General features: G+C 39.5%; 1 protein-coding gene across 2 annotated transcripts in view; it reads left to right on the top strand.

The window, feature by feature from the left end:
• pigo (phosphatidylinositol glycan anchor biosynthesis, class O) overlaps positions 1-23824 on the top strand; it is a 52149-nt gene that overhangs the window by 5098 nt on the left and 23227 nt on the right. For both annotated transcript variants that reach the window (XM_063042881.1, XM_063042882.1), the window contains exons 2-5: positions 9985-10128; positions 17168-17291; positions 21980-22139; positions 23185-23361. In XM_063042881.1, coding sequence (XP_062898951.1) covers positions 9985-10128; positions 17168-17291; positions 21980-22139; positions 23185-23361 — 605 coding nt within the window. The remainder of the gene's footprint in view (positions 1-9984; positions 10129-17167; positions 17292-21979; positions 22140-23184; positions 23362-23824) is intronic.

The raw sequence follows: 23824 nt of genomic DNA, 5'->3' as shown, positions 1-23824 counted from the left end.
TTGCTCTCCTCACAGTCCAAACAAATCATGGGCTTATGTGGAGAACTAGGACTTGTGGATGTCTGAAGGTTGTTACATCCCTCAGACAAAGACTTCACATTTTTTTCTAATCTACACAAGTGTTACACCAGAATAGACTTTTTTGTAACCCCCAAAACGCTCCTAGATTTAGTTGTATCCTGCACAATTGGAAATATCGCTATTTCTGACCATGCAGCAGTATATTTAAATATTAAGCCCAAAGATAATTCAGCATGATCTAGACATTGGAGGCTGAATCCTTTTATTCTAAAAGATAATAAATTTATAGACTACTTTACTTCCGAATTCAAAACTTTCCTATCTAATAATTCCAAATCAGCTAGTAGTCCATCGACGCTCTGGAAAACCGCTAAGGCCTATGCAAGGGGATTAATTACCTCCTACTCTGCTAGTAAGAAGCGACAAGCTGCGGAACAGCAGCACCTAGTGGAAGCAAGGCTTGTGGCAGCTGAGAAGAATTATATTAATAAGCCTTCTGCAGCCAAGTTACAGAATATCATAGCCTTACGCTGTACACTAAACTCTTTACTTACACAAGCAGCCAAAAGAAAATTGACATTTGCTAAACAATAATTGTTTGAACATGATGAGAAACCAGGTAGGTATTTGGCTTATTTAGCTAGAAAGAAAAATGCCTCTCAGACTATTGCTTCAATTAGGGATGGGACAGGAGCGCTCACTAGTATTTCTAAAATGATTAATGTTGTGTTTAAGAATTTTTATTCTAAACTGTATCAATCTGAGCAATGTAGTAATGGACAATCTAGGATGGAGTCCTTTTTCAGGAATTTAGATCTCCTAGTCATTTCTTCTGAACAAGAGTCCCTCCTCAATACTCCATTATCTATACATGAGATACAGGAAGCTGTGAGATAGCTCCAAAGTGGGAAGGCCCCTGGTCCTGATGGACTCACTAGTGAATTCTATAAAGAGTTCACAGGGTTATTATCAGAGCCTATGCTAAAGATGTTCAATCATGCATTTAATTGTGGTCTCCTCCCACCATCATTGAGAGAAGCTAATGTCTCCCTAATTCTTAAGAAAGGAAAGAGCCCTGAAGATTGTGCCTCCTACAGGCCTATTTCATTGTTAAATGTTGACTTTAAAACCTTACCTAAAACCTTAGTGTTGCAATTAGAAAATATCATAAAAGAGGATCAAACGGGTTTTGTAAAAGGCCGTAGATCATCTAACAATATCAGAAGATTACTAAATGTGATTCAGGCATGTCAGCAACAGGCAGTGGACGACTTGGTGGTTTCCTTAGATGCAGAAAAGGCCTTTGATCGTGTCGAATGGCCGTATCTTTTTTTCACTTTAGAATGATTTGGTTTGGGCAATAATTTTATTAAGTGGGTGAAGGTTCTTTATAATGACCCTTTGGCTGCGATTCTCACTAATGGTATTAGGTCGGATAATTTTGGTATTCTGAGGGGCAGCCGGCAGGGCTGCCCTTTATCACCACTACTTTTCACACTAGTGATCGAGCCATTGGCTGAGGCTATTCGGCGAGACCCCAAAATACCTGCTCCAGACGTAGGACTAAAGTCACATAAAATTACATTGTATGTGGATGATGTTCTAATTTACTTACCAATCCCTGCTATATCAGTGCACCACCTTATACAATGCATCAATTCATTTAGCGCCTTTTCAGGTTATAAAATCAATTTTACTAAATCAGAGGCTATGCCCCTGGGGAATCTGCAGCAGGTACCTGACACTCTGGGTGTTTTCCCCTTTAAATGGTCGCGGACACGTTTTGTTTACTTAGGCATATTTAACACACCTACGTTTGATCAATTGTTCAAAGCTAACTTAGCTAACACAGTTATTTGACAAAATCAAAGAGGATCTTGAGCAATGGAGCACTCCTCCCATTTCTTGGCTTGGCCGAATATCCTTGCTCAAAATGAACATTCTTCCTCGCCTGCTCTACCCAATACGAATGATTCCAGTCATTTTTACCCGACAAATACTTAAAAAAATAAATGGCTGGTTTGTTTCTTTCATCTGGAACAAAAAAAGACCCTGTATTAAAATGTCTAAGTTACAGCTTCCCAGTAGTCTAGGGAGTCTGGATTTTCCAGACATTAAAAAATATCAATTAAGTTCCTTTTTATCTTATGTGGTTGACTGGGTTTGCAGGGACCCCTCCTCAATTTGGCTGGACATTGAAGCTTCACAAGCAAAATGCCCTCTTATTAATTTGCTTTTCCTCAATAAGATGAAACTAGTTAAGGAATATTGTCGCAATCCAATAACAATTAATACAGTCAGGGCTTGGAGGGCAATGCAGCAAAATTGTCACCCTTCACTCCAATAACCGGCAGTCTAGATTTTCAGCCTGGCATAATGGATTCTGGATTTAAACTTTGGATTTTTAAGGGTATTTTCCATCTAGGAGATTTTTTTGATGAAGGAATGATGATGTCTTTTAGGCAAATCGTACAGGAATTTAACATACCCAACAAGGATCTTTATCGTTTCTTTCAGATAAGAGATTATATACAGAAAAAAATATTATTGTTAATGGAGTTCTATGGTTCTGACATAGAAAAGAGGGTGTTTCGTTCTAAGGGTGAAGTCTCTATTAGTACTTTTTACAGCATCCTGAGGGAATGTTCTTGTGGAGAGGCTGAGCAGCTGGGAAGGGTCTGGGAGGAAGAGCTGGGAGTAGAAATTACAGCTGAAACATGGGAAGACATCTGTGATAATGCAAAGAAGATTTCAATTTGTAATAGAACTAAAGCATTGTAACTCAAAATTCTGCATACAGCCCATCTGACTCCAGACCGTCTCGTGAAATTTAAGACGGGGGTTTCTCCTATGTATTTGAAATGTAAAGTAAATACTGGAACTTTCACCCACTGTTTTTGGACTTGTCCCAAACTTCAGGCATACTGGAGTGATATTTTGGGTGAAATGGAAAGGATTCTGAAGATGGAGTTTGAACTGGACCCAGTGTCTTTTCTCTTAGACTTACCCAGCAGTTGTATTATTAATGCACATCTGAAAAAAATTTTTAACATCCTGACTTTTTGTGCGAGGAAGAACATTTTACTTTGTCGGATATCGAAAAGGCCCCTGGACCTTTTGGTTGGCGTAAATTAATCATGGAATACATTCCTTTGGACTTTTTGACATGTATGATACACTCAAAAACAAATAGTTTTCATAAAATATGGCAACCTTTCTGCAGTATATAGATGTAAACCTGTCTGCTTTCCTAACATCTGCTCTCACTCCATCCTCCCGCCACCCCACTAGGAATAGGGTTCCCCTGGTCCTCACCTACCACCCCACCAGCCTCCAGGTCCAACATATTATTCTCTGTAACTTCCGCCACCTCCAACGGGATCTCACCACTAAGCAATCTTTCCCTCCCCCCCCCCCGCTTTCCACAGGGATCGTTCCCTACGCAACTCCCTTGTCCATTCGTCCCCCCCCCATCCCTCCCCATTGATCATTGATCTCCCTCCTGGCACTTATCCTTGTAAACGGAACAAGTGCTACACATGCCCTTACACTTCCTCCCTCACCACCATTCAGGGCCCCAGACAGTCCTTCCAGGTGAGGCGACACTTCACCTGTGAGTCGGCTGGGGTGATATACTGCGTCCGGTGCTCCCGATGTGGCCTTCTATACATTGGGAAGACCCGACGCAGACTGGGAGATCGTTTTGCTGAACACCTGTGCTCTGTCTGCCAGAGAGGGCAGGATCTCCCAGTGGCCACACATTTTGGTTCCACGTCCCATTCCCATTCTGGTGTGTCTGTCCGCGGCCTCTTCTGCTGTAAAGATGGGGCCACACTCAGGTTGGAGGAACAACACCTTATATTCCGTCTGGGTAGCCTCCAGCCTGATGGCATGGGCATTGACTTCTCTGACTTCCGCTAATGCCCCACCTCCCCCTCGTACCCATCCGTTATTTATTTATATACACACATTCTTTCTCTCTCTCTCCTTTTTTTCCCTCTGTCCCTCTGGCTGTGCCCCTTGCCCATCCTCTGGATTTTTTTGCCCTCCCCCTTTTCCTTCTCCCTGGGCCTCCTGTCCCATGGTCTTCTCATATCCCTTTTGCCAATCACCTGTCCAGCTCTTGGCTCCATCCCTCCACCTCTTGTCTTCTATCATTTTGGATCTCCCCCTCCCACTCCCACTTTCAGATCTCTTACTAGCTCTTCCTTCAGATAGTCCTGACGAAGGATCTTGGCCTGAAACGTCGACTGTACCTCTTCCTAGAGATGCTGCCTGGCCTGCTGCGTTCACCAGCAACTTTGATGTGTGTTGCTTGAATTTCCAGCATCTGCAGAATTCCTCGTATTTGCTATACTAATAAGGACTTTTGTATAGGATGTTGTGGTGATGTCTATATTTTGATGGAAGTGTTCTTATACCTGATATCTGTGAGGGGAAGAAATGTAAATGTAAGTGTATCTGGAAATTGAAAGTTTTGTTATGCTGAGCAAAAAAAACAATGTATATATATTAAAAAAATGACCTGAATGAGGAAGTGAAGGGATGGGTTAGTAAATTTGCTGATGACGCAAAGGTTGGGGGTGTTGTGGTTAGTGTGGAGGTCTGTCAGAAGTTACAACAGGGCTGTAATAGGATGCAATAGGATGCAAAACTGGGCTGAGAAGTGGCAGATGGAGTTTATCCCAAATAAGTGTGAAGTGGTTCATTTTGGTAGGTCAAATATGATGGCAGAATATAGTATTAATACAGGTTTCCCCCGCCATCTGAAGGTAGAGCTTTCCTATGAAACCGTTCGTATGCCGAAATGTTGTAAAGCGAAGAAGCAATTTCCATTTATTTATATGGGAAAATTTTGTGAGCGTTCGCAGACCCAAAAATAACCTACCAAATCATGACAAATAACACATAAAACCTAAAATAACAGTAACATATAGTAAAAGCAGGAATGATATGATAAACACACAGCCTATATAAGGTAGAAATACTTCTCTACAACGATTGCCTGCACAGATCTCCGTAGCAAAAATCTCACGCAAGAGCTCTCGGCAGAAAATCTCACGCAAGCGCTGTTGGCATAAACGCGCTCTCCAGTAACCTTTAAGCTATGAGGCTGCCAAATCTACCAAATAACACGTAAAACTACGCAGCCTATATAAAGTAGAAATAATGTATGTACAGTGTAGTATCACTTACCAGAATCAGGAAGACAGCTTGCCGAGCGAACTGATGATGGTGTGTTAGGCTGAGTCATCACAGGTTGGGTGGTGCAGTGGCCCCCACCCTCCAAGCCACCGACCCGATACATTGCCGCGAAGAAGGCAGCAGTAGCTGGGAGGCACACAGCACATCTTTCAGAAAAAAGCCGAAATAAACATGCTAATTAATTAGGTGCCGCCGACACATAATTGTCGGCCCAGATCAGAGGCGATGCAATCAGAAATCGGCACTGATCTGGGCCGACATTTACGTGTCAGGGGCACCTAATTAATTAGCTTGTTTATTTCGGCTTTTTTCTTAAAGATGTGCTGTGTGCCTCCCTGCTACTGCTGCATTCTCCGCAAATCGGTACAGTATCTGTCCGGGGCCCGGGTGTTGGGGTGGTGGGACACGGGGGTGTCATCTCATTGTCGGTCAGGGCAGGCAGCTCATCTTCTCCTAGGACTGCCCGCCTCGATGTCAAAGATCGAGGTTCATCGTCCGCTGTGGGTGATTTGGAAGGCTTGCTTGACTGCTGAGCCTCGCGCATTTTTCTATCATACAGTTCTTTGTAAAGACTCAAAACATCCTGCAAATATCCCCTAAACCTACGTACCCTTTCAAAATTAAAGTTGTACTTTATCATTGCAGCGAAAATCTCACGTAGTTGCTTCACTTTCGCTATTGCATTCGGTTTCGATTGTTATCCGTTCCTCTTCCAATTGCATCAGCTCTTCATCTATCAGTTCTTGGTCATGGGATGCCAAAACCTCTTCAACATCATGTTTGTCAGCTTCCACAAGCGAAACTCACTTTGTCCTTGCTTTGTTCACCACGATCGAAACGCTTAATTATGTCTAGTTTTACGCTAAGTGTAACACCTGTAGTCTTTCAGGCTTTTCCAACACCTCAGAACTCATCTTGCAAATGGCTGCTTACAGGCACATGTTTAAGTAATGCCGTTCCGAATCCGGGGGAGAGTGGCTGCTCGGGACGCGCGCAGCCTTTCTTCGTAACAGTGAAAACACCTTCTGAAAGCGAAAACAGGGTACTAATGTAGGTCTTACATAACAGTGAGGTTTCGTAAAACGAACGTTGGAAAAACGGGGGACACCTGTAGTAAGACTCTTGACAGTGTGGAGGATCAGAGGGATCATGGGATCCGAGTCCATAGGACACTTGAAGCTGCTACGCAGGTTGGATCTGTGGTTGAGAAGGCATATGTTGCATTAGCCTTCATCAACCGTAGGATTGAATTTAGGAGCCGAGAGGTAATGTTACTTACAGCTATGTAGGACCCTGGTCAGACCCCACTTGGAGTACTGTGCTCAGTTCTGGTTGCTTCACTACAGGAAGGATGTGGAAACCATGGAAAGGGTGCAGAGGAGATTTACAAGGATGCTGCCTGGATTGGGGAGCATGCTTTAGGAGATTAGGTTGAGTGATTCTGGCCTTTTCTCCTTGGAGTGATGGAGGATGAGAGGTGACCTGATAGAGGTGCATAAAATGATGAGAGGCATTGATTGTGTGAGAGGCTTTTTCCCAGGGCTGAAATGGCTAACACGAGAGGGCACAGTTTTAAAGTGCTTGGAAGTAGGTACAGAGGAAATGTCAGGAGTAAGCATTTTACGCAGAGTGGTGAGTGCATAGAATGGGCTGTCGGTGACAGTGGTGGAGGCGGATATGTTAGGGTCTTTTAGGAGACTTCTGGATAGGTACATGGAGCTCAGAAAAATAGAGGGCTATGGGTAACCCTAGGTAATTTCTAAAGTAAGAACATGTTTGGCACAGCATTGTGGGCCAAAGGGCCTGTATTGTGCTGTAGGTTTCCTATGTTTCTGTGTAAGCTCTGGATGCCTGACATAAATTTAATGTTCTTTTTGCTTTGTGCTTAATTCGTGTTTGTCATTTGGGGCTCTGGATTTGGCAGCCTCATCTTTTTCTTTGATGGAAACAGTATCCCGAATATCCAAGAGTATTATCCTGGGAAGGTTTCTTTTTCTAATACTGACTTCAGGTAGATGCTTTCACTACTTCTGCTAAATCAATTGACAGTCAAGTAAAATCAGCCTCTCCCCAGTTTAGAGCCTTTGTTCTTACTTTCTCTGTGACCATGCTCTAGTTTGATCATGGTTACTACCATGAAAGTGGTCTCTCACTTGTACTCCTTCCATCTCCCCACCTCATTCTCTCAAATGAATTCCAGTATTGCTCATCACTTGAATCCTCACTTCTGTTACTGGACTTCCTGCATACTGTCTGAGAAGTTCCTCTGAGTGAAGTTTAGGTATACCTTTCACACTTCTGTACATTTCATACTGACTTCAAACTTGTTAATGTTGAAATAATTGAACACATACCACCTGACTGAAGGTCAGTTTCTATTCAGCTGTTATAAGACAATTAAATGGCCCCTTCGGAGGATAGAACAGACTTAACCTCAGAATCTACCTCATTAAGATCTTGCACCTTATTGAAACTATAGCTGTTACTTGTTCTCTGTAGTGTTATATTTTATTCTGCATCTGTAATTGTTTTACCCTGTACCACCTCAGTATATTGGTTAATGAATTAGTCTGTATGAACAGTATGCAAGGCAAGATTTTTTACTGTACCTAGGTATATGTGACAATAGTAAACCCTATGCAATACCCTAGTGCTTTTACAAGTCAGAAATTTACGTACATATTTGTTCTTTTTTTTTCCTTGGACTGTTTAGTTTTGTAAAACATTGCGAGTTGCCTTTTTTTGCTTTCCAATTAAACCCAAACAGCTTCTTGGATCCTTCCCACAGCTTTGCTTCTTTAAGTTATATTGCTACCCATTTTAATCCTTTTCTCTGTCTGGTTTGAAAACTCTGCAACTGGGAACACTAGCTGCTTTTCTTGTCCCAATTTAAACTATGCGAGTAATAGCCAAAATACTATACTGTTATATTCTGTGCCTTCAGTTTGTTTCCTTGTATGCCATTATTCACAGTGAGACTGCTTTATCATCTATTTTCTAACCTTTGTTTATTCTGCCTTTCAAACTTGCTAATTTTCTGCCTATCATCTCCACCTGTTTTTTTTTCTTCAGAATTTATGTTCAGGCATCGTATTCCTCTGTCAATGTAATTGAAAGGATATTGGTACTGGCCAGATTGAGTTGCAGCCTCTTTGGCCTGGACAAACCCTATTATTAATCCCAAAAATCTAAAGCAATACCTCCTGTGGCTTTCAAAAATTTGTGCTGTTAAATATGATTGAAGTGTTGATTATTATTTTCCTCAAAAATGATTTTAAAATGCAGTTTCAAATAATACACCCCACTTGTTTTTCTAAGTTAGCATTATGAATACATAAGAGGGAATGAAGGCAATGAACAATATTGACAGTAAGCAAATATACAAAACAAAACAAACGAGGGTGGCCCAGCAGTGTAGTGGTTAGCACAACTTATAGATCAGGTGACATGGGTTCAGTTCCAACCCCTGCCTGTAAGGAGTTTTTACATTCTCTCATGACTCTGCGTTTCCTCTGGATGCTCCTGTTTTTAACAGTTACTTCTTTATGTAGGCTGCCTGATCTGCTGATTGTTCCTTTTTTTCAGATTTCCAGCAATATCACAGTTCCAGATTTTTCTCTTACTTCTGTTCTCATTCTGCAGGAAAAAGTAGCTGTGATTAATGACCATACCATTTAATGGCATTAAATTTGTGCCATTTAATCTCTTATCTATCACAGTCCGATGATGTACTGACTAGTAGGTTAATTGGCCATTGTAAATTGTCCTATGATTAGGCTAGGATTAAATTGGGGGATTAACTGGGCGGCGCGGCTTAAACTGGCCTGTTTTGCGCTGTATCTCATTAAATAAATAAAAATAAAATTGACTTAGTGATACATGTTCCGTGATACCCTGCTTTATACATGGGTTGGTTTTACAGTTAGACAATTCAAGGAAAAGAAAGTTGACCTCGTGGATTAGTCTTTATACAAAGTGCGTTAACATTGCAAAGTAAAAAACAAGAAAAGGTTGGAAATAAATTATGAGAGAGAAAAAGAGTTAATATTTTTGGACATTAAGGGAGCAGATGTAGAACAGTAAGATGGCACTGAGGTATAAGGTCAGCCATGATTGTTCTAATTGCCTTTGCAGGCAAGAGGGACAGAATGACCCACACCTATTTCATATGTTCTTCAAAACAGAACACTTTAAGTTCTGGAGTAAGGGAAGGAGTAGGGGTAACACATCTCCTGAAGACCTTTGATCAAAAGTAGCCACTCTGACTAAATGTTTGTTTTCTGAATTTGTTGATAATTTGACTTTCCAAGTTTGTATCAGAACTTGCCTGTTGGATGAAAGGTCATCAACCTGAAACATTAACAACACTTGTATGCTGCCTGATCTGCTTTATGTTCCTTTTTCTGATTTCCAGCAATATCACAGTTCCAGATTTTTCTCTTACTTCTGTTCTCATTCGTCATCTACACTTTCTGCAGGAAGAAGTAGCTGTGATTAATGACCATGCCATTTAATCTCTATCTATCACAATCTTTGTTTTCATATCATTCCCTGAATTTAAAACATTTTTGACTCTAATCTTGCTGAGATCATTGACTGGAAGCTTTCACTTTATTTCTGTTATTGGATGCTGCTGAACATTTCTGTTTTGTTTTGGATTTCCGGCAACTGCAATTTCTTGTTTTTCAAATGCAGCATGAAAATATGCATTTTCTATTTAGTATATTAATTACATCTATCTGTGTTTTGTTCCTTCAGAGAAGAAAGTGATATTCATGGGAGATGACACTTGGGAAGGACTGTTTCCAAATAAGTTTTACAGATCATTCCCCTTTGCTTCATTTAATGTGAGAGACCTTCATACAGTGGATGATGGTATTCTTCAACATATTTTCACAACAGGTAAGAAATTGCTCAGTATCCCAATTGTTGTAGTGTGGATGAAATCACCAGGGAGACAGAGTCACTGGTAGATACAAAACAGCTTCTTTATTCGACACAACAAGGTACAGCAGGCATCATACCGACGGAGACGCCTTCGGTAGAAAGGTCTGCTAGCCCAATGTAGGATTGATGTTTATATGCTAAACACAAAGGCAATCGCGACTTAACAAGTTATAGACAATGCTTCCTTTTGAAACTACCTACAAACATCACACCTCCTAACTTCATCCTTTCCTTCCGACACCAACATGTCTGGGTTGGTATCCACAGCCTTTAGGAATGCAAGTTAAATCCACAATACATTTATTTGGCAATTTACGTGCTAACATAGAAGACAATTAATATTTATAATATATAGATAATACTGTCTTCGAAACTACAGCATCTGGTCAAACTACGGCGCCAGAAGCATCTGGTAGTCATACCCTTTTAGGAAGCGCATTGTTGTGGACTCAATCCACGGTACTTTGTCAAATAGAAGTCTGGTGGCCAAAGTCATTTAAGTGTAAACAAATCATCTACCCAAAAAAACCTCACTCTAACACCAATAACCAATAATCTATACCTTATTTACTGAATACAGCAAAAATCTTTGAATACTGCTTTCATCCAAATGGCACAACTTGCTGCTGGAAGTTGAGTTAGCTCCGTTGTGACTGTCAACAAAAGCCCCTGGAGAGACAGTAGCTGGGAGTATATAAAAATCTTTATTTGCACACACAAGCTGGCAGCACTCGCAGTCACTCCCTGACCCAACGGTACATCACATTTTTATATGTTAAAGAACAAAGGTAACAGCAGAATGATTTCTATAGTTACAATGCATTCATAATGCTTCCTTTGGGATACATATAATTTTCCAGTACCTAGGTCTTCACACCAGCATGCCCAAAATGAATGTTAGTTACTGCTGTCTGCATATGCGGACATCTCAGATGAATGGGGATTTTATTGCATTCATGCATGTGGAGACATCTCAGGTCAATGGAGTGTTTTCTGGTCTGCAATTATCCCCAAAATGCAGCTCCCAGAAGACCATTGTTCTGAGCTGCACTTAAAATTCAATCTATAATCCATTTCCAGATCTGAAGACTGTTTGCTGTTGAATTAGTATTTCCTATATTCCATATCTCTAGAATATGCCCTAATAGATCTATCAAACCTAAATTTATGGAACTAATAATTCCTGTTAGTTTTCTTTAATTAGAAAGAAAAAATGTGCCTGTCATGATGCTCTAAAGTTCTTTATAGCCAGTTTTAGTAATCACTTTATCCTTTGCAAACTCCACAAACAGCAGTTTGATAATAAGACAATAAGTTACAAAATTAAATTATTGACTGGATCACTGGGGATAGATTCCCTGTTCGTTGAAATTGTCATTCAATATTTTGTGTTTCCCTGATAGTTTAAAATCGCATCTGAAAGCTATGCATTGAGCATGAATTGTCTTCATTCCTGGTTTAGGATACCATTGTTATGCTTTCATCTCTGGTGAGATTTGTACCTACAGCCTCAAAGCTCAAGTGAACAAATTTGTCTTGGCTGATGAATAGACTGAAGAGTTTTTTGTGTGGTATTAGAAATATATTGTGGATTTTAAAAATATATATACAGAACATAGTATAGTATTGTACAAGCCCTTCGGCCCATGATATGCCAACTTTTTAACCTACTCTAAAATCACTCTAGCCCTTCCCTTCCAGATAGACTGGAGAGGCATGTGAATGATAGGAAAGTGGAGAACTCTTAAATATCCCTAATGTATCTGCCTCTACCATCACCTCTGGCAGCAAGTTACGCACCTACCACACTCTGTGTATTAAACAAAATTACTTCTGGCATCCCTCCTAAACTTTCCTCCAATCACCTTAAAATTCAACTATATTGCTTGGAAACAATATTCCAAGTGTGGTCTACCCAGAGTTTTATAAAGCTACAATATTACTTTGTGGCTCTTGAACCTCAATAAACTAACCCACCCTTCCACTTCCTCATCCAAGTACGCTCAGACACTGCTTAAAGCTGAGGATGCGTCTTTCGAAGGTGGAGTGCCATGTAAATCAGCACTATGTGGAGTCATTATAACATTATGCAAATGGACATGTGTGCCTGATAAAGAAAATCAAACCCAAGATATTGATCCATATTATTTTATGTATACACAGTAATTTATGGAGTAAGAAACACACAAATAGGCCTAACCTGTACATCAGTGGAGCAGCAACACATCACAGCAGCAGTGGAGAGGAGCAGGAGGTGGTTACATCTTTGAGGAGGGACCAGGCTATGGGTCCTCTTCCAACTTTGGCTTCTTCTTCAAGTAGGCATCGAGATTTGACTGCCTTTTCTTAAGTTTCCTCTCATGAAGTAGTTTTCGGTAGCAGGAAATCATGTCAAGGGCACCTCGTTTTGCCTTATTGCTTCACTCCCAGTCAGGGTCATTATCGATGAACTGGTCCATGATTTGTGTGACTTTGGTGATGCTTGTGCTGAAGAATTTTGTGGTGAGATTTCTTGTTGATGTTTCCTCTTCTCAATCTGTGTCCTCAGATTCACCTAGGATGTGTTGCTCTGCCAATTTTCGAAGCTCTTCATTATTAAGGCTCTCACCATGAGAACGCAGTAACTCTTCAACATCATCCTGATACTCACCAGCTTCCAAACGCCTTATCACTTGCAGTTTCACATCCAGTGCTGATGCTTTTCCTAGACATCTTAGATGTACTACCCTCACTGGAAGTTGTAGGCTGTTTTCCAGACATTATGGGTGAAAAAAATGAAATAAATTGGCAAGGGAGGGGAAGGTAGAGTGAGAACTATTGCATGATTGGCTGTGAGTGACTCAGAGTGTGTGAAGTTTTCTCATTGGCTGATTGAATGTTTACTGTAATAGTGGCTGCTCTTGAATAGTTTTAAGTGTTGCTTAGAATGATTATTTGTCATTTAAAAAAAATATATTCAATAAAGAATTGAATAACTGTGTTGTAACGAATCAGCACCATGCAGGCTCTGAGTGCACCCTCTATTATCACAGACAAGGTTCTTAGATGGACCATATCAGGTGATTTACTTCCTTAGAGTGAATAACAGACTTTTATGTCTTTTATGACAGTCAGCATTAGTAATTTGTACATAGTGCCAGCTTACAGATACCATAGAACCATAGAAACTACAGCACAGAAACAGGCCCTTTGGCCCTTCTTGGCTGTGCCGAACCATTTTCTGCCTAGTCCCACTGACCTGCACACGGACCATATCCTTCCATACACCTCCCATCCATGTATCTGTCCTATTTATTCTTAAATGTTAAAAAAGAACCCGCATTTACCACCTCGTCTGGCAGCTCATTCCATACTCCCACCACTCTCTGTGTGAAGAAGCCCCCCCTAATGTTCCCTTTAAACTTTTCCCCCCTCACCCTTAACCCATGTCCTCTGGTTTTTTTTCTCCCCTTGCCTCAGTGGAAAAAGCCTGCTTGCATTCACTCTATCTATACCCATCATAATTTTATATACCTCTATCAAATCTCCCCTCATTCTTCTACGCTCCAGGGAGTAAAGTCCTAACCTATTCAACCTTTCTCTGTAACTGAGTTTCTCAAGTCCCGGCAACATCCTTGTAAACCTTCTCTGCACTCTTTCAACCTTATTTATATCCTTCCTGTAATTTGGTGACCAAAACTGAACACAATACTCCAGAATTGGCCTCACCAATGCCTTATACAACCTCATCATAACATTCCAGCTCTTATACTCAATACTTCGATTAATAAAGGCCAATGTACCAAAAGCTCTCTTTACGACCCTATCTACCTGTGACGACACTTTTAGGGAATTTTGTATCTGTATTCCCAGATCCCTCTGTTCCACTGCACTCCCCAGTGCCTTACCATTAACCCTGTATGTTCTACGTTGGTTTGTCCTTCCAACGTGCAATACCTCACACTTGTCAGTATTAAACTCCATCTGCTATTTTTCAGCCCATTTTTCCAGCTGGTCCAAGTCCCTCTGCAGGCTCTGAAAACCTTCCTCACTGTCTACTACACCTCCAATCTTTGTATCATCAGCAAACTTGCTGATCCAATTTACCACATTATCATCCAGATCATTGATATAGATGACAAATAACAATGGACCCAGCACTGATCCCTGTGGCACACCACTAGTCACAGCCCTCCACTCAGAGAAGCAATCTCTACCACCACTCTCTGGCTTCTTCCATCGAGCCAATGTCTAATCCAATTTACCACCTCTCCATGTATAGCTAGCGACTGAATTTTCCTAACTAACCTCCCATGCGGGACCTTGTCAAAGGCCTTACTGAAGTCCATGTAGACAATATCCACTGCCTTCCCTTCATCCACTTTCCTGGTAACCTCCTCGAAAAACTCCCAACAGATTGGTCAAACATGACCTACCACGCACAAAGCCATGTTGACTCTCCCTAATAAGCCCCTGTCTATCCAAATGCTTGTAGATTCTGTCTCTTAGTACTCCCTCCAATAATTTACCTACTACTGACGTTAAACTCACCGGCCTATAATTTCCCGGATTACTTTTCGATCCTTTTTTAAACAACGGAACAACATGAGCCACTCTCCAATCCTCCGGCACTTCACCCGTAGACAGCAACATTTTAAATATTTCAGCCAGGGCCCCTGCAATTTCAACACTAGTCTCCTTCAAGGTCCGAGGGAACACTCTGTCAGGTCCCGGGGATTTATCCACTTTAATTTTCCTCAAGACAGCAAGCACCTCCTCCTTTTCAATCTGTACAGTTTCCATGGTCTCACTACTCGACTCCCTCAATTCCATAGATTTCATGCCAGCTTCCTTAGTAAATACAGACGCAAAAAACCTATTTAAGATCTCCCCCATTTCCTTTGGTTCTGCACAAAGCCGACCACTCTGATCTTCAAGAGGACCAATTTTATCCCTTTTGCTCTTAATATACTTGTAAAAGCTCTTTGGATTATCCTTCACTTTGACTGCTAAGGCAACCTCATGTCTTCTTTTAGCCCTCCTGATTTCTTTCTTAAGTATTTTCTTGCACTTCTTATACTCCTCAAGCACCTGATTTACCCCCTGTTTCCTATACATTTCATACAACTCCCTCTTCTTCTTTATCAGAATTGCAATATCCCTTGAGAACCAAGGTTCCTTATTCCTATTCAATTTGCCTTTAATCCTGACAGGAACATACAAACTCTGCACTCTCAAAATTTTCCCTTTGAAGGCTTCCCTGGAATAAAATACAGCAGATTACAGTTAATTGAGCCATTGATTAAATAGGGCAGCCATTTATTTAGGACAACCCTGAAAGAACAAAAACTAATGGAGAAAATTACCAGGATTCCCTTAATTTATATGTGACATGCCGCTCAATTGGGGTAGGGGACTGTTGCTGAACTGATTCTAACTAGCTTCAGTCAGTGCATTTGTGCTGCTGTTAGACACTACACTGTGATTAGAGCTGACTTTTTAAAAATAGCGCCAGTTGTATGTTTGTATTCAAAAAGCACAGATATTTGTCACTGGTAGTTCGTGAGAAATAAGCTGCAAAACAATTCTGAACTGCTTTGCTCACTGCGGTCGCAAGCATTTGGGCTTGGAGATGCCAGAAACGGCCAGGAGTGAAGATGAAACTATTTCACTACTCCAACAAGTTAAGAACTATGAAGAATTTAAAAATATCGGCAATCATCTTGAATATTACAATGGTAATGAAAATTTGGAGGAATGTAATTGTCGATAGCATTGTATGAAGGCAGCCCATTATCTACTGTAGGTGTCTGCGTTGATTTTGTTAAATCACAGTGAATCAAAAGAACATGGCTGCGTATACTGGATGAATTCTTCCATCGTTAACTATATGGAACTAACATTTTATTGTAGTGTAGTTCTATTGGTAGTGTTCTAATTTATCCTGTATGTCATTTAACTACATAACTTGTTTCTCAGTTTGTCATAAACACTTGGGTGATGAACCATGTTTATCATTCACATGTAAATTTTACAGCATGTAATTATGAATTTGGTAATACAGGTGTCCCCTGCTTTCCGAACGTTCTCTTTACGACATTTCGCTTTTACCAAAGACCTACATTAGTACCTGTTTTCATTAACTGAAAGAGGATTTTCGCTTTTACTAAAAAAGACGCTCGCTTTAAACTTATGCTTACCTCAAGAAAGACTACCATGACCATGAAGCCTTGCGTGGGCAGGTGTGTGCGCATGTGTGATGTACGTGCGAATGCGTGATGTGCACATGCGTGTATGTGCTAATTTTTTTTGACAAATCGATTTTGGCTCAAACTTCCGGATTCTGTTAAGTGAAACTACACTGTACATACATTATTTCTACTTTATATAGGCTGTGTATTTATCATATCATTTCTGCTTTTACTATATGTTAGTGTTATTTTAGGTTTTATGTGCTATTTGGTATGATTTGGTAGGTTATTTTTTGGGTGTGGGAACGCTCAAAAAATTTTCCCATATAAATTAATGGTAATTGCTCTTTCGCCTTACGCCAGTTTCATAGGAACGCTGTACCTTCGGATAGCGGGGGAAACCTGTAGATTTTCTGTGTGTGTTTTGGGGGGGTGGGAATGCATTATCTAGTGTCTTAATATTCCTTTGCGCTTTGTAGTGGTTTCCCTCAATTTAGGATTTCCATTTCTATTCATTTTGGCACTATGGTAACTTCATTATTCAATGGAACATCTCTTTATTAGAAGCTGAAAATGTTGTAAATAGACAGCATCTGTGTCTTTCTACATACCATGCCTGACATGCTGAGTATCCGCAACATTTTCTGTTTTGATTGCAGGCTTCCAGTTTGAGTAATTTATTGATTTTTGTAAGTCTCGTTAACAAGTTTTTGTAAGTTTTTAACTGTATATAGTTAATTATTTTTATCTGTGTTTGAATTGGAAGAATAGATTGCAATTGCTCTGTTTTGACGGTAATATTATGCTTTCTACTTTGCTTATAGTGGAAACTGGTGAATGGGATGTACTCATAGCACACTTTCTGGGAGTTGACCACTGTGGGCATCGATATGGGCCTGACCACCCAATGATGGCCAAAAAACTCAATCAGATGAACCAGATGCTGAGGTATGCTTTATGTGAGGACTGCAATTAGATAATATTGAAGGCCAATATAATGGGTTTGAGTATTGATTTGTTGCAATTAATAATAATAACACTTTTCATTCAGGCGGTGTAGTTCAAAGCGCTTTACAATGGGGATCAAGCGCAAACATGAAATTAATGTAAAAAATAAAAATGAATACAAAAAGTTGTTAGTTTAAAAACAAGGTTAAATTAATAGGTTTTGACCTGCTGTTTAAATGTGCCAGCTGAGTCTACGTTCCTTATCGTTTTAGGTACTCATTTCCACAGTTGAGGAGCATAGGTCAATGAAGCTGACCTGTCAATACCCCTTTTGAGGGAAATTGTTTAAATTTATGAGACCACCAGAAGAAGACCTGAGAGTTTGAGCAGGAGTATAAAACGATTCTGGGATATACTCTGGTCCCAGACCATTAAGAGCTTTAAAAATAAATATTATTATTTTAAACAAAAATTATTATTACTATTAAAAATATCACTTTAAACAAACATTTGTAAGCCTGGTACTATTTGTCTTGTTGGATTACTTGGATATATAAGCACAAAGTAAACAGGCCAAGAACCTAGCAAAAAAGTTCCCTTTGCGTTCTCTTCCTCACAGGGCCCTAAAAAAGCTAGATCTGTCTGGTTTAACTAGTAGAATGTTTTTAAGCTGTTCACTACCACTGGTCTCAATCCCCGTCAGTCCAGAAGAAAACAAGTGGTTCAGAGTTGCAACCTGTCTCTGTTGTACAGTGTATTGTCTCTAACTTCATTATCTCATGTAGTCTCACTACATGAAACAATGAAGCTTGTTCCGTTGTAAACTTAAATTAGTGAGACATTATAAAACCATTTCAGTAAATACTTCCTTATAATCATATTCGTTAACTTACCACTCAAGTGTTTAGAAGATTAAAATGTACTCAAAGTGTTGATTAACATGAAGCTAAATTCTTAGCATAGTTTATAATGGAATAAAATTCTGTATCCTGATTGCCATACAGAATGCATTGCCAATAGTATGTTAGAGATGAAACAGTATTTGGATTGTCTGTGATGATTCTGTGGCAAAATTGGTTTGTTGGACTATAGAATCATACGGCATTGGAAACAGTCCATTGGGCCTACTATGTCCACGTTGACCAGCGGGTACCCACCTGTATTAATTCCATGGATTCTTAGCAGGCTGTGTATGCAATAAATCAGTAATCAACAATCATACAGAGCTTGGAGGAATGAAAATATAAGACAATAAAAGGAAAAAACAAATTTTAAGAACTTGAATTTTGTAAAGTGATCTTAACACATATGTTCATTCTCGTATTTTGTAGCATCAAATTTACGCAAAGCAGGCAAGATGTCTTGATTGGGCTGAGGCAATATTGTGCTAAAGGAAGGGGTAAAGCATTAAAAAAAAGCACTACTCACTCAGTGTCTTAATTGAGCAATTAATCACCTAAGACAATGGGCTTATGCAAGTTAATTTTCCCCACAAAGAACAAGTGATACTCAGTTATACTCCTACAGAATTCTGTTCCGTCATAGAGCTGTTGGTCCAGGGGAAGATACCAATACTAAAAATTGTATAAAAAAAAATAAAAAAGAATTGTCAAAATTTAGAAATTTGTCAGTTTCAGTTTGCCAAACATGCCCAACCAGCTTTGTGAATGTGGCATTGTTGTTCATATTGAGCCAGCTAATGGGGATTGACCACGCCATTAGCACTTGGTCATTGAAATTAGCTTTATTAAAGATTAGCTTTATTTTTCACATATGCATCGAAATACAAGTAAAATGTGTTGTTTACGTAAAATCAAATCAATGCGGATTGTGCTGGGAAGCCCACATGTGTCACCATGCTTCTGGTGCCAACGTAACCTACTCACAATTCACTAACCCTGCCATGCATCTTTTGGAATGTGGGAGGAAACGTGAGTGCATGGTGGAAACCTACTGGTCACTTGGAGAATGTCCAGACTCCTTACAGGCAGTGGTTGGAATTGAACCCTGATCAGTGATTGTTGGCACTGTAAAGTGATTGTGTTAATTGCTATGCTACTGTGCCACCTTAATGAGGTATTCAGAATGCACATCATCAGACAGCTTAACGAGATAAGCTTTTGGCTGAAGCTGAGAGTGCAGAATGCAAGGACAGCTATTAGAGCTGATTTAATTGCCTTTCTCATTCTTGTTTATGCTAAGGAGTTTCCTGTGTACAAATTCAAGGAACCAATGACTGCAGATAAAACTTCCAAGATTGAAGACTGAAAATTTTTCTTGAACCTTGAGTAGAATTTCAACATACTTATTATCAATATAACTTGTATTTATAGATCTGCAAAAGGAAAAAAATTCAGATATTTCAAAATCTCATTATATAGATTTGACATGTTTTTTCCTGTATAATTTTCAACATCAATGAATATAAATGAAAAAAGCAATTTTTTTTTTAGTGCTATATTCCTGCAGGATTTTACAGAACATTTCTCAAATAGTTACTATTGTGTAGGTGTAGAGTTGTCAGCTTGTTTATATTTTATTCTGCCGTGGCTCTTTTGATAGCAACAAGATATTTAATTCTACAATTCCAGAAACAACTTCTGTGCTTAAACTTCAAGAGTGCTGCACTGCTGGAGGTACTTTACTTTGGATTAGATAGATGTTAGATCTATCTGTCTTGATTAGATGTTAAACAAAGCCCCTGTTCTCTCTTCAGATGGATGTAAAAGGTCCCAAAATGCTGTCAGTATTGATCTTTGGTATCCCCATCAATGCTTATCCCTCGATTAACATTGTTTAAAAAGAAATAGGTTATCTGGTACTTAATCTTGTTGCTACATTTGGATGTATGTGCTTAAAAATTCACAATGTTCAAAGTAGATTTATTACCAAAATCCATATATGTCAGAATTGGGTTTAATTTCACTGGCATTTGTCATGAAATGTATTGTTTTGTAGCAGCAGTACTTTGCAATGCATCATAATAAAAACTATAAATTACAATAAGAAGCACAGTATATAAGAAAAATATTTAGCAAGTAGTGCAAAATGAGAGGAAAGTAATAGTGAGGTAGTGTTCATGGGTTCATTGTCCATTCAGAAATTTGATGGTGGAGGGAAAGAAACCATTCCTGAAACACTGAGTATGTGTCGTTAAGGTCCTGTACCACCACCTTGATGGTAGCAATGAGAAGAGGGCATGTCTTGGGTGTGATGGGGGTGCTTAATAATGGATGCTGCCTTTTTGAGACCTCATCTTTTGAAGATGTTCTAGATGCAGTAGTGCCCATGATGGAGCTGGCTGAGTTTACAGCTTTCTGCAGTATTTTCCGATCCTGTGCAGTGGCCCCTCCATACCAGATGAGGACTTGTGTGTGTTCCCTTGAATTCCCCTTCCTGAAGTCCCCATCAGTTCCTTGGTCTTACTGACATTAAATGCAAGGTTGTTGTTGCGACATCACTCAACCAGCTTACTTTTCTCACTCCTGTGCTCCTTCTTGTCACCATCTGAAATTCTGCCAACAATAATTGTGTCATCAGCGAATTTATAAATGGCACTTAAGCTGTGCATAACCACACAGTCGGTGTAGAGAGAGTGAAGCAGTGGGCTAAGCATGCATCTTTGATGTGAGGAGGAAGAGATGTTATTTCTGATCTGCACTGACTGGTCTCCCAGTGAAGAAGTCAAGGATCCAGTTGCAGAAAGAAGTACAGAGGCCCAGGTTTGGGAGCTTGTTGATTTGAACAGTGTGTTGAATGCTGAGCTGTAATCATTTAACAGCAACCTGATGTAGGTATTACAATTATCCATGCGATCCAAGATCAAGTGGAGAGCTAGTGAGATTGCACCCACTGTAGACCTATTGTGCTGATAGGCAAATTGCAGATCCTCGCTTAGGCAGGAGTTGATTCTAGCCATGACCAACCTTTCAAAGCACTTCATCCCAGCAGATGTGAGTACCACTGGGTGATAGTAGTTCAGACAGCTCACCCTGTAGAGATTGTTGTCAAATTGCATATAGGAACTGCAAGGTCTGTACATGGATCATTATGCTGCAACATTGAGAGATATTGTGTGCCTTTATGGTCCTGAGTCATCACTTTGTTTTCATTCACGTCTGGACTGTATGGTGTACAGTCACATTGTGACTGTAAAGGAGATATTGTCACTTTCCTGCATTGTAGGGAAGGGATAAGAAATGACATGTCAAACCTTGTTTACTTTATCATAGGAAACTGCTGCTTTTGTGCACCAGGCTAGGTTGGTGCTCGGTTCAGCCATTGGTGGACCCCTGAGGTTGAGGGGTCCACTGCGTGTCATGGTGCCGCACGCACCCCTGGACCATGTACAGTTCACGGACACCCTTCTTTCTTTGCCTCTGGATTTGTATGCAAGTGGCAAGTGTTATAATTTTGACCGCCTTGGAGTAGGTAACTTGCTGACCACAATGAAGACAGGACACTGATAAGTAAGCCAAGGTGAACTAGCTTGTCTGAAATGAAGGATGCAGACAAAATAGCTCTTAAATATTTGAAGAAGTCAAGGTAGCATGGTAGGCTTAAAGTCTAAGCTACATCATTTCTATTAGGTAAGTGCACCAGGAACTTTAAAGATTTAAGCTGTTGGAAATTGTAAAAATAAATGTAGAGTAACTTTTGCTGGTAAGATATTTTTCTGTATTTGACAGGTCATTAATTGCAAAACTTCAAAATGATACCTTGCTGGTGGTTATGGGAGATCATGGAATGACGGAAACAGGAGATCATGGAGGTGACAGTGAAGGCGAAGTTGATGCAGCTTTGTTTGTTTATAGTCCATTTCCCATGTTTGAGGAAAATGCTGCTGAAGTAAGTACTATTTTGCAGCATGTTGTATTTATCTGGATGTTGTATTACCAGAAATGTGGCTGCAATTCATTCCTAGATATAACATATTTAAATTTTTAGATATGACATAGACACTTCAAATACACGTTGCCCCCAACGTATGTAGTAATAGAAAATTCTTTTACAATAAAAATTCATAGCAAAATAGTGTAAGAAAAATTAGTGCTTTCTTTAATACACAAAGAATAGTTCTTAAATCGATGTCACAAGTCCTTTTTCTTACCCTTTGTTCTCTGTAATAACTGTCTGAAACTGAACCAGATTAATCACAATTTTAGGATCATATTTGTCCATTGAAGGCACCATAATATCAGCCATCATGAAGATCATCTATTTTGATCTCTTGCTCTTCTCCAAGTAGCCATCCAATTGCTATTCAAAGCTGATGTGTTCCTTGCCAGGTCTCGCTAACCTAATACAGGGCTTGAAAGCAAGTGACTGTCTTCTGTAGTTTGAATATATAAGTACTCAATAGTAAGTAGGTTGACTAGAAAAGGAAACTGACAGTTCACAGGTTTCAGATTTGGCAGAGTCTGAAGGGAAAAGCAGAGGTATAGTTTCAGGTTGATTACAACTCGTGTTCTCTATATGAATTATTGCTTAATTATCATTATTACTTTGTTTTTCTTTTTGTATTTGCACAATTTGATATCTTTGTAGTTTTTCATTGATTTTTTGCAAGAAAATGAATCTCAGAAGTATATAGTATATACGTGTACTTTGATAGATAATAGATTTACTTTGAACTTCTGCAATGTGGAAAGTTAGAAAAGGCACTTTTGGAACGACAGAGTAATTGGGAGGAATTCAGGGAACAGAGGCAATTATTGTTTAGATACAGATACAAACGTTTGTACATATTTAGCCAATATAAGTGTTTCCTTTCATTGAAATAGTTCCACATTCAAAGACAGTCTATTTTTATTTCTGTTTGAGAAATTTTTGTTCATTCCTTTAATTATGTATTTTTTTACTTTCATTTACATCAAAATATATTTGCATTTAGGACCCAGAGGTTGTCTCTCAGATAGATCTTGTACCAACCTTGGCTCTTCTACTTGGGATTCCTATTCCATACAGTAATATTGGCATGGTGATTGTGGACATGTTTACATCTTTGCCAAACCTGAGTGATAATCATGATCTTGAGCAAGCAAAGGCACTTCGCATCAATGCCATACAGGTACAAGACTAAAAGATTTGTTGTGTATTGTTTTCCATCTTGCTTCCTCTCCCCAAGTTCCAGACACCATGACTTTAGACTCTATTGAATCTGTTATAGAAGAAACAAGTGTCTTGGCGTGGTCCAGATTAGTGTTTTTCTACAGCAACAAGGCAAATATTTTATTCTGTTCATTTGGGAATTTGACTAAATGAGGAAACTATTTCTAATTGCAAAAAAAGAAATAGTTGATAAAATGTGGTATGCTATATCTTTTTGCTGTGTAAATGCACAGAATAGAATGCTTGGTACTCTGCACAGAGGAGAAAATAAGTTGGAGGGGGCATTATTATAACAGGATTTGTACATCTATATTGCATGGATTAGACTACATTTGTAATATACTGGCAAACAGGACAAAGCGCATGAATACTTAAAAACTATTAAAAGTAGGCTGGTATACTAATGGTTTATGTGCCACATG

This window comes from Mobula hypostoma, chromosome 3 (genome assembly GCF_963921235.1).
Source record: "Mobula hypostoma chromosome 3, sMobHyp1.1, whole genome shotgun sequence".
Classification (NCBI taxonomy): Eukaryota; Metazoa; Chordata; class Chondrichthyes; order Myliobatiformes; family Myliobatidae; genus Mobula; species Mobula hypostoma.
The sequence above is the reverse complement of the archived record's forward strand: the minus strand, read 5'-3'. Positions and strand labels throughout refer to the sequence as shown.